The sequence below is a fragment of the Octodon degus genome, unplaced genomic scaffold, assembly GCF_000260255.1.
Source record: "Octodon degus isolate 3935 unplaced genomic scaffold, OctDeg1.0 scaffold00005, whole genome shotgun sequence".
NCBI lineage: Eukaryota > Metazoa > Chordata > Mammalia > Rodentia > Octodontidae > Octodon > Octodon degus.
This window is the reverse complement of record NW_004524581.1, coordinates 656,136-670,925: the sequence shown is the minus strand read 5'-3', so window position 1 is coordinate 670,925 and position 14,790 is coordinate 656,136. Positions and strand designations below refer to the sequence as shown.

At 40.7% G+C, this 14,790-nt stretch overlaps 1 protein-coding gene across 1 annotated transcript in view; it reads right to left on the bottom strand.

The window, feature by feature from the left end:
- Positions 1–6: 6 nt before the first annotated feature.
- The window catches only part of Asah2 (N-acylsphingosine amidohydrolase 2), a 95,274-nt gene continuing 80,490 nt past the window's right edge, over positions 7–14,790 (bottom strand). Inside the window, exons 18-21 of the mRNA XM_004623942.2 lie at positions 13,578–13,724; positions 7,176–7,235; positions 3,919–4,007; positions 7–1,066 (exon numbers count right to left, since the gene is read on the bottom strand). Coding sequence (XP_004623999.1) covers positions 877–1,066; positions 3,919–4,007; positions 7,176–7,235; positions 13,578–13,724 — 486 coding nt within the window. The 3' untranslated portion in view covers positions 7–876. The remainder of the gene's footprint in view (positions 1,067–3,918; positions 4,008–7,175; positions 7,236–13,577; positions 13,725–14,790) is intronic.

The window sequence follows — 14,790 nt, the reverse complement described above, 5'->3', positions numbered from 1 at the left end:
TGAGGTGAATTTAATTGGTGAAAACAATTGACTTAGAATAAATCTTAAGAAAAAGGGATACAATCTCTTGGAATAAGGACACTTAGGAAAATACAAGGCAAGATCAACATATTCCAAGTCTGACTTCTCATAATTGGGATCTGAAAGGAATTCCAGAAACGACGCGAGCATTGACTCTTGCCGAGGCACACCCATGCCAGAGTGACTGCTAAGAAGGACTATGCTTATGTGAATGCAGGGAAACGGACATGCTGATTTTCTGTTTCTCTAGGATTCTACATTTATGGCAAAGTTACATAATATTTTTTAAATGCAGTGGGGGAGGGGAAGGTGCTATCAGCTAATTTGAATCTGAAATCTACAAAACCTCATTTTTCCTGTCTGTAAAATACAGCATCAATCCAGACAAATTTATAAATGTATCCAGTGTTAACATTCAATAATTCTATAAATAAATAGGCCACATCTTGGAACGTTCTCGTCAACGTGTCAGAGGTTTCATATTGAAGAGAATTGTCCTTTGAATAATCACAAGGCCTCAAGGGAAATAAATCATGCTCAGCCGTAGACCACTGGCGCACGGCTACTGGAGTTAAGACACATGGGACGCGGACACACCGCCCACACTCCTCCTCCTTTCACTCTTGCTCCCTTTCCCTCTCTCCCTTTGTCTTTACACACACACGCGCGCGCACGCACACACACACACACACACACACACACACACACACACACACGACTCTGTCCCAGCAGAAAACTATCCGTCCCCAAACAGGGACAATTATAGAAGTCCAAATGGCGATTCACACTTCCGTGAAACTAGTTACATAACGCACACAGAGTAAAGCTGTTCTTTAAATATCCGTCAGCTTTCTGCTAAGTAGTCACAACTTCAAAAGCAGAGGAAGAGCCTTCGAAGGAGAGTATAACTGCAGGCTTCAGAATTTCTTGCTTCCGATTATGTCCAAAATATCTTATTCTATAGATTCCAGGCTGGGCAGTCTCTGGAATATGCCATTCAATCGTTGCATTGCTCCGACCCAGTAATCCTTTGTGCCAATAAAACCTGTTGGTAGAAAACAAATGAATAGGAAAAATAGAGCTTGAGTCTTATAAATGTGAGCTTAGAAAAACATGTATGAACATTCCACAAATATTCATGAAGCACCTACAGTAAGCAAGGTACTGCTCTATGTAGCAATGAACAAAATATAAATACCAATTTCCTAGAAAAGGAACTTTGAAGAATAATTAAAGAAATATCTCTCTGCTGCCTTTATAACCTACACTTATCCATCCCATGGAGCCTTACTTGATATTTAGGATGCAGACGTCTCCTGCTTTGAATTGTTGTGTCGCTCTTAATCCTTATCAGACTCTATATCAACTGATGCTTCTTTTCACATCTAGTCTGACTTGTTTAAAATGTGTACTTAAGGAGCACATGTGCCACATTCAGTTCTACTCAAAAAGTACTGAGGACAAATGAAGCACAATCAAAATGCATAATGATTGATGAAATTTAAAAAATGAATTACAGTAAAAGATACATTGACATTAAAGTCCTCAAAATACTCCCCCTTGCTTTGAACACATTGATCCCATGGTTCTGCTCACTTTCTGAAGCACTTCTAGAAGTTCTCCTTCATCACTCTTTACAAGATATAATTAAAAATATGAGTGCTGGGCTGATAAGTGTTGTCTATTACAAAAGCAGGCTTATAGAAGAAATGTATAGTGTGGGGCGGGAAGATAGCTCAGCGGCATAAGCGCCTGCCTGGCAAGTGCAAGGTCCTGAATTAGTTTCCGAGAGAGAGAGAGAGAGAGAGAGAGAGAGAGAGAGAGAGAGAGACAGAGAGACAGAGAGACAGAGAAACAGAAACACAGAGAGAGACGCAGAGAGAGAGAGAAAGAAGGAGAGAAAGATTATAGTGCATCCTCACCAAAATTTCCAGCAGATCTGGCATCACATATCTTCTAGCACTTCCCCAAAGTCAAAATCACCATGAAAAGTGTATGGAACGGATTCAGGATATCCAGACAGCCACAAGAGTGCAACTAAAGACACTTACAAGGGAGGATTTCCAGAACTGCTTCAGAAAGTGGAAAGAAGAATGGGCTAAGTGTGCTTAGAGCAGGCAGGAATATTTTGAGACCTATTAATACCAATGTGTCTTACTGTAATGAATTTTAAAAACTTTAACATTTGTCATACTTTTTATCATATCTCACAGTAGTAAGCAAGATGGAGATAGTTTAAAGGTGGCTTAACGGTTCAAGAAATTTATGTTCAATTGGGGTAGGGATCAAAACAAAGACAAACAAATAAACCAATAATGTTGAGATTTTTAAGAATGATAGCCACAAGAGGTAAATATGATAGAAATTTCTTTGGGGAAATGTCATTTAGACTAAGTCCACAGAGATGTGGAAGAAAAGTATTTTAGGAAGGAAAAACAGAGACCACACAGTGTCTGCAGTGGGTACAAACTTGGTGTAGCCAAAAACAGAAAGCTGGTGTGCAGGAACGGAGCTTATCGAGCTGTGGTGGACAGCTAAGATGAGAAAAACACGGAGTCAGATCCTGCTGGCCCCAGCCACCATGGTAAGGAACCAGACACTCTTCAAAGTACAGTGAGACGCTGATCCACAAATTAGTTCATACCTCAGCTATCTGGAAAGCCAGTTCCTTGCATACAGAAGGGATGCCCTCAACATTTTGTTTCCTGAGTGACTGGCCTCATGTTCTCTATAAATATTTGGTGCTGCTTGCTGCTAATGAACAAGACAGAGTTCTCAATCTGGCTTTAGTGTGGCCTGGTATTTCTGAGTTTCAGCTTTTGAAAATAGATTGTTCTTTTTCATTTCTAGAAGTTTTCTTTCATCAGTAGCTTTTCAAGGTATAATTAAAAACATGATGAATGCTGCTGCTGAGTGCCACCCAGTGGAATCACTACTTTTTATACTAAGTATGTATAGTTTGGTGAACACACACACACATACATACATACATACATACACACACACACACACACACACACACACACACACACATACCTATATTCTAGAATCTTAAAGACCAAAGGAAAAAAACATACCTGTACTTACATGTTACTATCAAATGGACCAAAACATGGTCAAATCCCTGTTTTCAGTAAACCAAATGAATGAAACCAGCATGCAAATAAATTGGTTTGACGTTTTCTGAATTCAATGCAAGCTTCCAAAAATTTTACCCACTTCTACACCACTATCTTTTGGCATAACATATAGACATGAGAAAAATATTTTCCTATTTCAGACAAACCATCAAAATCTTCAAAATACCTAGTCAGCTTTGGGATTCAGTAACAAAGGCAGAGAGATAAATTTCTCTGAGGAAACACAGCCTTGAAACTTCCTTCAAGACCCTGTGAGAATTAAACAGCAAGCCTCTCACAGTCCTAGAAGTGAAGAATCCATGGCCGCATACAAGCATGAACTGTGTAGGGGAGCAGCTTCATTATTTTCCCAGTAAGAATGTTGTGCTCCTCAGAGACCCGAAACTCCTTCACCCAAGACTTCTTTCAGTGAATTTGCAAGAAAGCATGTTTTCAGGCTACCTGTGACCATGAAAGAAACCAAGATGCAGCTAAGAATGGAGTCCATAGCTTCACTCACACCCATCTTACAGAGGTGTGCGTGCACGCACACGCACACACACACACACACACACACACACACACGCTACTTCTGCTTTTGGTGGAAAAGTAGAATCAAAATAAAATGTAATACATCAGTTCAATATGGCCAGAGGGATCCCTGGGCAATTGATCTTATGAGTACTTCGTATTGAGTCTCTCTTCTGCGCATGTTTTCTGCGTTGCTGACCAACTCTGCCAAGGTCTGAGAGAACAAAGATTCCGCAGCTATTCTCACCGAGTCTCCCAAGAAGCATCGTTGTACATTATGTGCCAGGCTGTTGTAGTGTCATCATATTTCTCCACAGTGAGGAAGGTCTCATGGGTCTGAAGGACAATTAATATAACTTATTAAGCACTGCGTAGTCACAAAGAGGAGCCAGTCTCTACTAACTTCTCGGGCTGACCCCACACCAGCCTCCTGATTCCTCGTATGAAACTGTTAGAATTTCATCTGAGGGGCCACGGAGACAGTGCAGCAGTCTAAGTGCCTGCCTAAGCAAGTGCAAGGACCCAGGTTCGAATCCAGGTACCATGCTGCACCAGCCCCACCCAAGGTGCACCCAGTGGGCCACCAAAACCAGGTGTGGTGGTGCACATCTGTAATCCTAGTGCTGGGGAGGCTGAAACAGGAGGATCACTATGAGTACAAGCTGTGTAGTGAGACCCTGTACCAAATCCATAAAATTTAAAAAAAAAATTCATGTGACTCTTAGGTGTTCCCTTTAATATTCTATGTAATGTCTTCATAATATTAATTTGTCCAGTCTATTAAAACCATGACATTCTTTTTTTATTATTATTAATTTATTTACGTGTGTGTGTGTGTGTGTGTGTGTGTGTGTGTGTGTGGCCAGCTCAGCCCACCAGGGGGCGGGGCTGGCTGGTATGTGGTGCTGGAGGATTGAACCGCGGTCCCTGTGCTTTGCTTAGCTTAGTTTGTTCTAGGTAGGTGCTTTAGAACACTGAGCCATCTCACCAGCCCCCAATGACATTCTTAAACATTTCAAAGAAACATAATTATGGGGCTGATTGGAAATTAGGGCTCAGAAGAAACTGGAATAAATGTAAGATTTATAAAGGCATCAGTCAAGTCCTGCATGGCCTGTTTATTGTTCTATATCTAAGATTATTTATTTGGTTACCTAATGATTTAGAAGGGGAATTTTTTTATACTTCAATTTCCTGGTGGATGAATTATTAGTTGCTGTAGCTTTCTGAGTGAAAAAATTGGAAAGAATACACACATATTCCCTGCCTTTGGTGATAAAGGTTGTTCCTATATTTTGTCATAATAGATTCCTAGAAACCATATCATAAAAAAGAAACCACGTCATAAATAGATTTTATTTCCTCACAAGAAGATTATTGTAAGAGGGCAATTTGTTTCATAATGTGAGTTCGGCTCCAAATAAAGCACAGATTTTAATTTTGTGATAAGTCAATAAATGTAGAGGCCACACATCACCAATTTCCCTCAAAATACCTTGGACACTGGCCAATAAATGATAAGATTTGTGCCTAATTCACTTTAACCATGACAACTTTTTATACTTGTCATTTATCAGTGATTAAATAATCCTTTGCTGAACAGATATTTTTTTCTAGCTGGCCATGTAATTGTTTAAAACTCTCTAATTAGTCAATTCTGGATTATATTTAATGAAGAAGAGTTCATAACCAAGGTGACTTGTAAGGAAAGCTGTTTCTAGCCATTTAGGGCAGAATGACATAGAGGAGACCTCAAATGGAGTGTGAAGCATGATGGGACCTGATGAGCAGGTGTAGAGCGCAGACTGGAGCGCAAATCTACACCCCAGAATATCGGGGGCAAGACATTAAGTGTCCCTCACCCACATCCCTACCATATCCTCTTCAAGACACACAACTGGCTACCATCAACCTCTCTAGGATTCAGTTTACTAGTCTGTAAGTAGATCATAAGATGTAACTTACTGGCAAGCAGTGGAGATTAAATTAAATTCATGTGATAATATATAGGAAGTACTTAGCTCATGACCTCTAAATAAATATGGATAATGATGATATGATAAGTACTAGTAATAAGGAGTACTAGTAGTTGTTTTGTACCAAATCCCAGAACATTTTTATAAGTTAAGTATATTCCATTATAGTGCTTTACACATTTTATTTTCCTCTTTCTCCCTGGAAACTCATTATGATGGGTGTCTCTACTCTAAGGAGGTCAAATGACCACTAAGGGTGAATCTCCGCTAAATACTTCGTTAGCTTCAGAAAATAATGTTATAAACATGTAAGCATTCAGATTATATTTCCAACACGAGTTATTTAAAACAGATGCACAGCGAGCATCTAAGGAGAACAATTTCCTCCAATCCCATATCTGATGATGTCAGATGGCCACAATTGGAACTAGGGATAGTTTATGAACAGAAATGGGAAGGATCATTTAAAAGAAAGGTATTTTGGATGATAAGTAATTAGACCTGGGGGAGAATGGCTCACCAATAGCATAAATGCATACTCAGCCACAGTAAAAATATGACTCAAGAATCACTTTTCGTAAGTTCAGTCTCTTCTCCTCTAAAAATTTCTTTACTTAAATGTTTACAGCTAGAAAGAATTAACTTTGTGAACCAAGGTACTTACTGTTGGTGTAGTTATGAGGCCATTAGAAGGAATTTACCAAAAGCTAAAATTATTTCATGCTATTAATAGATACATTATCCTTGTGCATAAATATCATATAGGTCATAAAAATCAAAAGCCTAAATAAATGATCTGAAACAAACTGTTAAACAGTGATATCCTCTTGAAAATCAGATTTGTTGGACAAGAGATTCTTTCACGTTTTATTTCATATACTTTTAACTATTTTCTTTTATATTGCATATGTAATTTATCTGTCAGCTTTAAATATTAATAAATAAATAAATACCTTATTATTGCCAGGAATAGGGACTAGAGAAATTCACCAATGTAAAAAGAAACCCCATGGGGCCAGAACCCCATCCCATAAGAGATCAATCTGGAGATTAGTGATCACTGTACAACAGAAGAGGTAGGACTATAGGCAGAAATAATGGAAGAGGATAGAAGGGCCCAAAAATGAGAGGGAAGGGTCCAAGACACACCTAACTTTCTTGGACTCTCATTAGATCACAAACTGTAGTAAAATTCTACATTTGAAAAAAAAAAAAGTTCCACGTCTGAGTACATCAAAGAGGTCGTATTTAAGTTACCCTCTTCTCAAGGAATACTACAGACCTATGTGAGTTGTGTCATATATCATATATGTTATATTCCTAGACAGAAAGATGTTTTCTGTGTACTTTTTTTCCAGACCCAACTCCTTATTTATGGTATGCATTGAACATTTCCCACCTGGCAAAATAAGATAGAAGACCAAGTGCGTATATTCTCTGCATATGTTTTGAACTCCTAAAGGACTAGTCAAGTGAATGAAAAGATTAAAAAATAGATTTAGATTTAGAAAAGAAAACTGATACGTACTTGGTTTTCTGCTGAATTCTTTGGATTAGCACCTACAAACGTGACTTCAGCAACTTCTCCCTGGAAATAAAAATTTACCTGGTAAGTTCTAATGGAAGGATCTTTTGCTATACTGAAACTCAGGCATTATCTATTATATGTTTTAGGATTATTATTTTTTTATTTATTTTTGGTACTGGGGATAAAACTCAGGACTTGCGCTTGCCAGGCAGACCCTTATACCACTGAGCTATTTCCCCAGTCCTGTTTTAGGATTCTTGATTGATGGGTACTATCTATTCTATATAACCAACACCTTCTAAGAATATGAGGGAAAATGCCCTATCAACAATGAAATTTGGAGCCAGGAAAATTTCTTTTTGTAAATTCAGGGGTAGATGAAGGTCTGAAGCTGTAATTTACATCAAGGACAGCACATGAAAGTGCATTCTTCAGCCCCTGAAGCTGTCTCCCACCTCTGTTCCATCCACATAGTAGGTAGATGAATCAGGTAAGGTCAGTCTATAGACGGCATACTTACAGCTGTATGAAACACACTGTCAAGTTGTACACTACCCTCCTGCCTGAAATAGCTAAAACACTGGACAAAATACATGTTAAACAGTAGTTTTAAGGACAACAGGCTTTAATGAAAGACAATGATCACTGAGTGGTAGAAGATAAAGAAGAATAGTCCATGTCAGCTGTTTATTCTGAGGATGTAAACCACGGAATCCATGACAGTCAAACCATCTATGAGTTACTTTAGAGTAACAGAGAAGAGAGTACCACAGACAGCAGTGATAGGAGGCAGAACTAGGGACTTTAAAAGGCTCTGCTTGACCTCACATGTACACAGGTCTCTTCTGTGCTTTTCCCCTAGCCGGCCTCTGCTTTTTTGAGGTGCTATCTAAGTCAGAGCTGCCATCTTGTCATGTAGCTGGGTGCTGTTTGGGGTCAACTACCATTTTTTATTTCTAGATCCCTTCCTTATTTTTTCTAATGAAATGCACATAATTTAGAAATATATGCCTGTTTGCCTGTGCAGAATAAAAGAACAGCCAGTAAAGCTTAACTTAAGAGAATGTGAGTCATTCTTAGGATTTTTTTATGGGTTTTTTTTCCATCTTTATGACCTTAAACAAAGTGCCAACGCTTTTATTATGGAGTAAATGCAAGAGATAAAAGTGTCTCTCGCTTAAGCAGAGCCACCAAGTAACTCAAAGTATCTAAGAGAATCCCAAGATACTGTTCACCAGCTTGCTCCACTGTGAATAAATACAGCTCCTTCTCCCTTAGGAGTTAGTGGACCTAAGTGGAGACAAAAAGGCCAACTAGGGCTTTTTTCTATGTTTCTATGAAAGATGCCAGCATCTTCCTAGCTTTGGATGTCTATTAAATATCTGAATCTCACAGAAGAGACTTTGGGGGCTCACAGTGTGTCTGCTTTCTTGCAAAGAATGCTGTCTTTGGGGCCCTTTGCAGGCCTAGTTCTAAATAAAGCCATCAAAAGGCCCAGCACCTCTTAGCTTCTATAAAAGACACTCCTTTATCTTAAGCTTAGACAGAGATATCTGTCTAGTAAATGCTTGAGCCTCATTAGGGACATTTTGTAGGCTCACTGGGTCTCCTCCTTCTGCATGGGACAGCACTTAAAGGACCTAAGACCTACTTGTCTGTATGTCGCCCCAAAATGAGCCATGGGAAACCTCAGGAACCCTGCTCAGAAGATTCCACTGACTTTGCCCCTAGGCTGCATCCTTGACCGGTGGGAACAGTTTCACCCTCCCAATGTGAAAAGGACTACATCATCTACCACTGAAATATGGTCTGGTTCAACACAAATTAGAAGTAGCAAAAGATGGACATGGGATGGTAGTTCAAGCTATGAGAATATTTTTTAGTTAAAATATTTCCACTTAAAACAGAAAGTAAAATGAAATTCCTCACGTTCAGGCTTTTGTGGCCCTTTATCTAAGGAAAAGCCCAGAAACAATGGTATTTAGAGAGGGCCTCAAGGAACAGAAAGACATTCCTGATGATCCTATCCTCAGATCCCCCACCTGTCTCGGGGGCCACATCAGTCTCCCCCTCTGCCTAATGAGGAAGCTTCAGGTGGGCTCCAGGCTCTGATGACTCAAGTGCAATACATGATTTTTTCTATGTTCCACAAGAAGGATCTTGAGGAGGGCAAAACAGAAAAGGCTAAAACTAAAGCTATCTCAAATGACAATGCTCTAAACTCACCCAAAGTGTCTAGCAGAAAATCCAACAACCACCAAAGTTCCTGTTTTAAGTGTAAGAATTCCAGACACTTGACACACTACCACACCAAGTCCCTGCCTGGGCCCTGCTCTGCATGTGAGGTACCCAGTGGGCCTACCTTGTGGCCCTGGAGGGTTACTGTCCTTGCTCCCAAAAGGGGCCATGCCAGCCAAAACCCTTGTTTCTTGACCCAGAGAGAACGAAGGCAACATGCAATGCCCACCCACGGATGTTACCATCGCTCACGAGGAATCCTGGGTAATGCTGGGTGCTATGGGGGAGCCAGTGCAATGACTTCATTCAGTTCTTGCTTCCTTCTCTGGAAAATCCTCCTCTAGATCTAGGGCTGTAGCTGGGGACTAAGGGACCTCTAGGCAGAGATTCTTTACTTCTGTTCTGGTGTGTTATTTTGAAGGACAAATTTTGAGCCCTGCATTTCTAACTGTCCCACAGCATCCTACTATCTTTCTATGAAGAGATTTACTTACAAAATTAGGGCAATTCTCAAATTCTGACAGAGGCCAGATGGATTCTGTCAAGTCTGCGTCAGGTCTCCCTGACCTGATTAGCCAGCAGGAGGATCTTGCTGTGTGACACACACACAAAAAATATCTGATTTAAGAAAACTCCTCTTCTTCTACATATCTGAAAAGAGAGGAGCTGCTTGGGGTGTCTTGGCACAAAGGCTAGGACACAAACTCTGCCCAGTGGCCCAGTTTGTAAAAGGCGATGTAGAGTGGCTGCCGGATGGAGAGAGCAGTAACAGTGATGCCAACAGGAAGCTGCAAAGTGGACTTCAGGACAGAAACTGGAAGTCCCAACTCCCCCTCAGGTCAGAGCAGTTCTTCCTGAGGCCACACGTCACTTGTGGTTAGCAGGAATGGCTTTCCAAGTGTGAGACCATGCTCCTAGATACCCCTGAGGTTTTTACAAAATGTGCAAAACTCTTATTCCTATCTTTCTGATCCCAACAGGCTGACACAGTAGTCACTCTCTTTTTTTAATCTATCTATCTATCTATCTGTCTGTCTGTCTGTCTGTCTGTCTCTCTGTCTGTCGGTCTGTCGGTCTGTCGGTCTATCTATCTATCTATCTATCTATATATCTATCTATCTATCTATCTTTCTTTCTTTCTTTCTTTCTTTCTTTCTTTTGGCATTTTTTTAAAAGAAATCAAAAAATAGTTTAAAAGAAAAAACTCTATTAGAAATGATACTGAACTTGTGAGCAGCTGATCTCCCCGACCTCTGCAAGCAGGCAGGACATCAACAACCTGCCCCGCCAAGACCCTGAAGAGGAAGTCACTAAGGAAGTCAGCTTTGCCCAAGAAGTTTGCTGAAAGGCAAGTTGTACGGTTGTCAGTTTACAGCAGGACTTTGAAGCAAGACACTCCCCCAGGGACCTCTGCTCAAAGAGCGGAAGTCACAGCTTTTACTTTGTGCTGATATTAGGAAAAAGCAAGGAGCTACGGTGGTTCCTTGGCCCACAAACTTAGTTCTTTCCATAATTCTGGGCACAAACTGAACTGGATGAGAACTGGAAAAATGTAACAGCGGGGTTCAATGTTGACCTAATAGGGAGATTTGATTTGGCTCTTTTTTAATTTGGTTTGTAACCAGAATCATGGAAAGAATTAACTTCATAAACCAAGGTACCACTGTACATATTGGTACAGCCTCCAAATTTGCTTTCCTGGCACTACATGCCCATGCAGCAATCTGAAAAAAAGGAGCTTGCTGACTAATAAGCAATCATCTGTAAAATACAAGCAGAAATTTCTAAAATTCTTCGAAGTAGTCTATCTTCCTGAACAGGCCTTCATTGTAAGGGACCCCAAAGAGACACATCTAAATTCTCCTTGGGCAATCTAAAGGTTGACAGGGAGGCAAGAAAGGTAGTCCTACAGCCCCTCAAGATGCCAGCCTCATTCCCAGGTCCTGAGGAGCCATTCTGATCCTTCCTCAAGGGATGCAGTGCTCACTAGAATTTTCACAGGAATAAGAAAAGAGTTATACCTAGACCCTCTGGAAGACCTGAGGCTCTTCTTTAGCAAGCAAGACACCAGTGCTGCTCCAGGTGCAAACAAGGAGCATTACTCGTGACCCTCATCAGTAGTTTAAGTAGGCACCTCTTAACTTGATCATTACGCAGGATCTATGTAGGCTGATACTAGGCTCTCAGGCTCCCAGTAGTGTATCTAACCTCCCTCTTTGCCATATTTGTCCCCACAAGAACTGTGTAGGTCTCATATTTGGGTTCAATATCCTCAACATAATAGTAAAGTTACTTTCTTTCTTCCATCAAACAAATAATTCAGTAGTCAATAACTCTTTTATCATTGTCTTCTGGAAGGTTATTTTCCAGCCAGTAGTTGGCAAGTACATAATCTCCAGTAAGTAGGGTCTGTATTCACAGCAAGACATATAATATAGCCCTCCACTTACTCAGCATCCCATAAGAACTATGGAGATGTGTATCTCTCAGGGGGAAGTGAGACAAATGTTTAGGGGGTGAAAAGCTGGCCCAAGATGTAGGCATGACCTATTTTTTGGTTTTTTATTGCTGCTGTTTTTTGTCTTGGGGTTTTTGTTTGGTTTTGGTTTTGGTACTGGGAATTGAACTCAGGACCTTGTGCTTGCCAGGCTACTGGTCTACATCTCCAGCCCATGGCCTGCTAATTACAAAATCCCAGGATGCATGCCCAGAACAGCTCCTCATGAAAACTCCAGTAGATTGTCTACAGGAGGGCCCAAAACTGGGGTGAGGGGGGGATACAAAAATGACAGAGCACACTGAGCTCTTGCCACTGTGTTCTCATGAGGGACTGGTTACCTGCCCTCATGCTAGTGAGTATACTTTGCCTAGTTTTGCTTGGTCTGAGCTCACTCTATAGAGCCTGCTTCTTTTCCTTCCTCTAATAAAACTTTGCTATCGTTTGCACTTGTCTTGACCGATTCTTTGCTCAGAACAGAAAGAATGTAGAAGCCAACTCCAGAAGAAGACTCTATAACCCTAAAAAGCTGCTAAAATATTTGAAGGCAATGGAGACAAAAACCTTAAAAAGAAATCAAGACTCGTAAGGATGAGGCTTCCTCCACATGAGCAGCTTTTCCTCCGTGCTTCTCTCAGCTATGCCTTCTCTCCTTGCAGCCAGCCAACCTCAGACTGAGAGCAAGAGCTAAACTAAACCACTCCTCTTCTAAGTTGTAGCTGTCTTGGGTCCCGGCAACAGAAAAGTGCTTAAGATAGCGACATTGATACCAAAGACACCAGATGAAAAGGAAACTACCCACAGCCCTTGTAGGCATGCATGTAAAACTTTTAGCAATGCATTAGAAACCAGATTCAGCAATGTAGGGAAGCATTAATAGCAAAATATGAGGTATTTATTTAAATACCTAGAATCAAGACAATATTCCATATTAGTAGAGTAAAAGGCAAAAAGAAAATCATCTGATCATCTCAACATAGAAAAGCACTTGCAAAAATCCAATACCCACTTCCAACAAAAGTCTCACAACTTCTATTAAACACTGTATTGGAAGTTCTAGAACATTCAATCAGAAAAGAAAAAGACACTCTGAAGAAAAGTCCAGAAAGAATAGGTAAGCCAGTTGTCATTCGCAGATGGTATGGTGTGTGTTGAAATTTCTGAGGAATACATATGAAAACAATAACATCACTTATTAGAACTAATAAATGATTTAGTAAGATTATAAGATAGAAGATCAATATAAAATATACAGGTTCAGATTCAGTTTTATTTCTAACTATTTTTGCTCTTGATTTAAAAGATACTTCTCAGCTACATGAACTGGTCTTTGACCATTTACTTAAGAAAATGAATAGTTTATATTTTAGTAATTCAATTATACACAATTACCCCTAGAAAAAGGTATTTCCTCCTGTTATTTTGCAGTATCTCTGCAAAGAAAAGAACTGTCAAAATTATCATTACTAAAAATGTTCTATGACAGTGATGGTGACTGTTTTACACTGTTTTGATGACAACACAGAGGGGCTGTGGCACACATGCTGTAGCTTCACCACCACTGGTCTATGGCCTGATGGGAAGAAGATGTTGACACTAAACAACAGCCTCTCCTTCATCTCCAAAAACAGGTCTTCAATTTATATTAAAATCTGTCTGAGTCTTACCACTCTGTATTCAGGCTTCACTGGCTCCAGAACATCCCCAAAGTTTCTGCCTATCGGTGCTCTGTCCGCAATATTGGGGATAAGCGGAGGTATCAGTTGTTTGAAAACTGGAGGCTCTGGACCGCTGCTCATGTTGGCTACTGTGTCCTGAAACAGAAAGAATTGGTTAACGAAAGCACAATGTAGAGCCAAAGACCATCTCTGCAGACCTCTATTCCTAGAAATGTGTTTATGGAAGAAAGTAAGAAATGCACACATGCACACCTGAACACACACAGGTGCACGTGCTCACATACACACACACACACACACACACACACACACAACTCAAGCGCTAATAGCCTTTAGTGCTTGTAAGGAGAACCTGACTAAAATGTAAGCCTAGTTATCTGCAGTTTGCACCTTCATCATTAGAATAAAGCCATGGTGAGAGGCAGCTGTTCTATTACAGGAAGGAGAGGTCACGGCTCAGGCAGGAAGCTTAGACACACACAGCTCAAGTTTACATTCTGAGTCAGCTATTCTTTAACTGTGTGGCTCTGTTTTTTTGTTTTTGTGGTTTTTAATTTTTTTTTTTTTTTTTTTACGACCGAGGCCGCGGGATCCTGAACAGACCCAGAGCACAGGCCCGGCGAGTGAGTGAGACCACCCGGGCCGCGGGATCCTGAACAGACCCAGAGCGCAGGCCCTGCGAGTAACTGAGACGACCCAGGGCCACAGATCCTCATTTGAACCAGGCTGCAGGCCCAGCAGGGAACCCTTCAGCAGAACTCCCTGCAAGGAGGCTAGAGGCGAGACCCACCCAGCTGATTCAGGAGCAGAACATCTTGCCAGAGTGACACAAAGGGTTCAACTCTAAGGCATGCAGCAGAAAGAAGTGAAGCACAGCAGCCAGATCCAAGCAACACCCACCTCAAGGAATCTGAACTTCGTAGATCCGGACCTGGTGGTAAGGTAATAACTCTACCTAAGCTCTACACCAAAGGTCAGAAGACAGTGGTATACAAAATGACAAAGAGAAGGAATAAAATGCAGTCTCAGGCCCTGAGTCCAGCCAGTACAAATGCAGAAGACACTAGCACTGAGGAGACTGGAAATCACACACCAGATATCTCTGAAATAATAGCGTTGACAGTAAAGAATCAACTGCAGAAAGGTATAGAAGAAATCAGATCAGAAATAATTTCGGAACTAAAAAATGTAGTGGGAACTA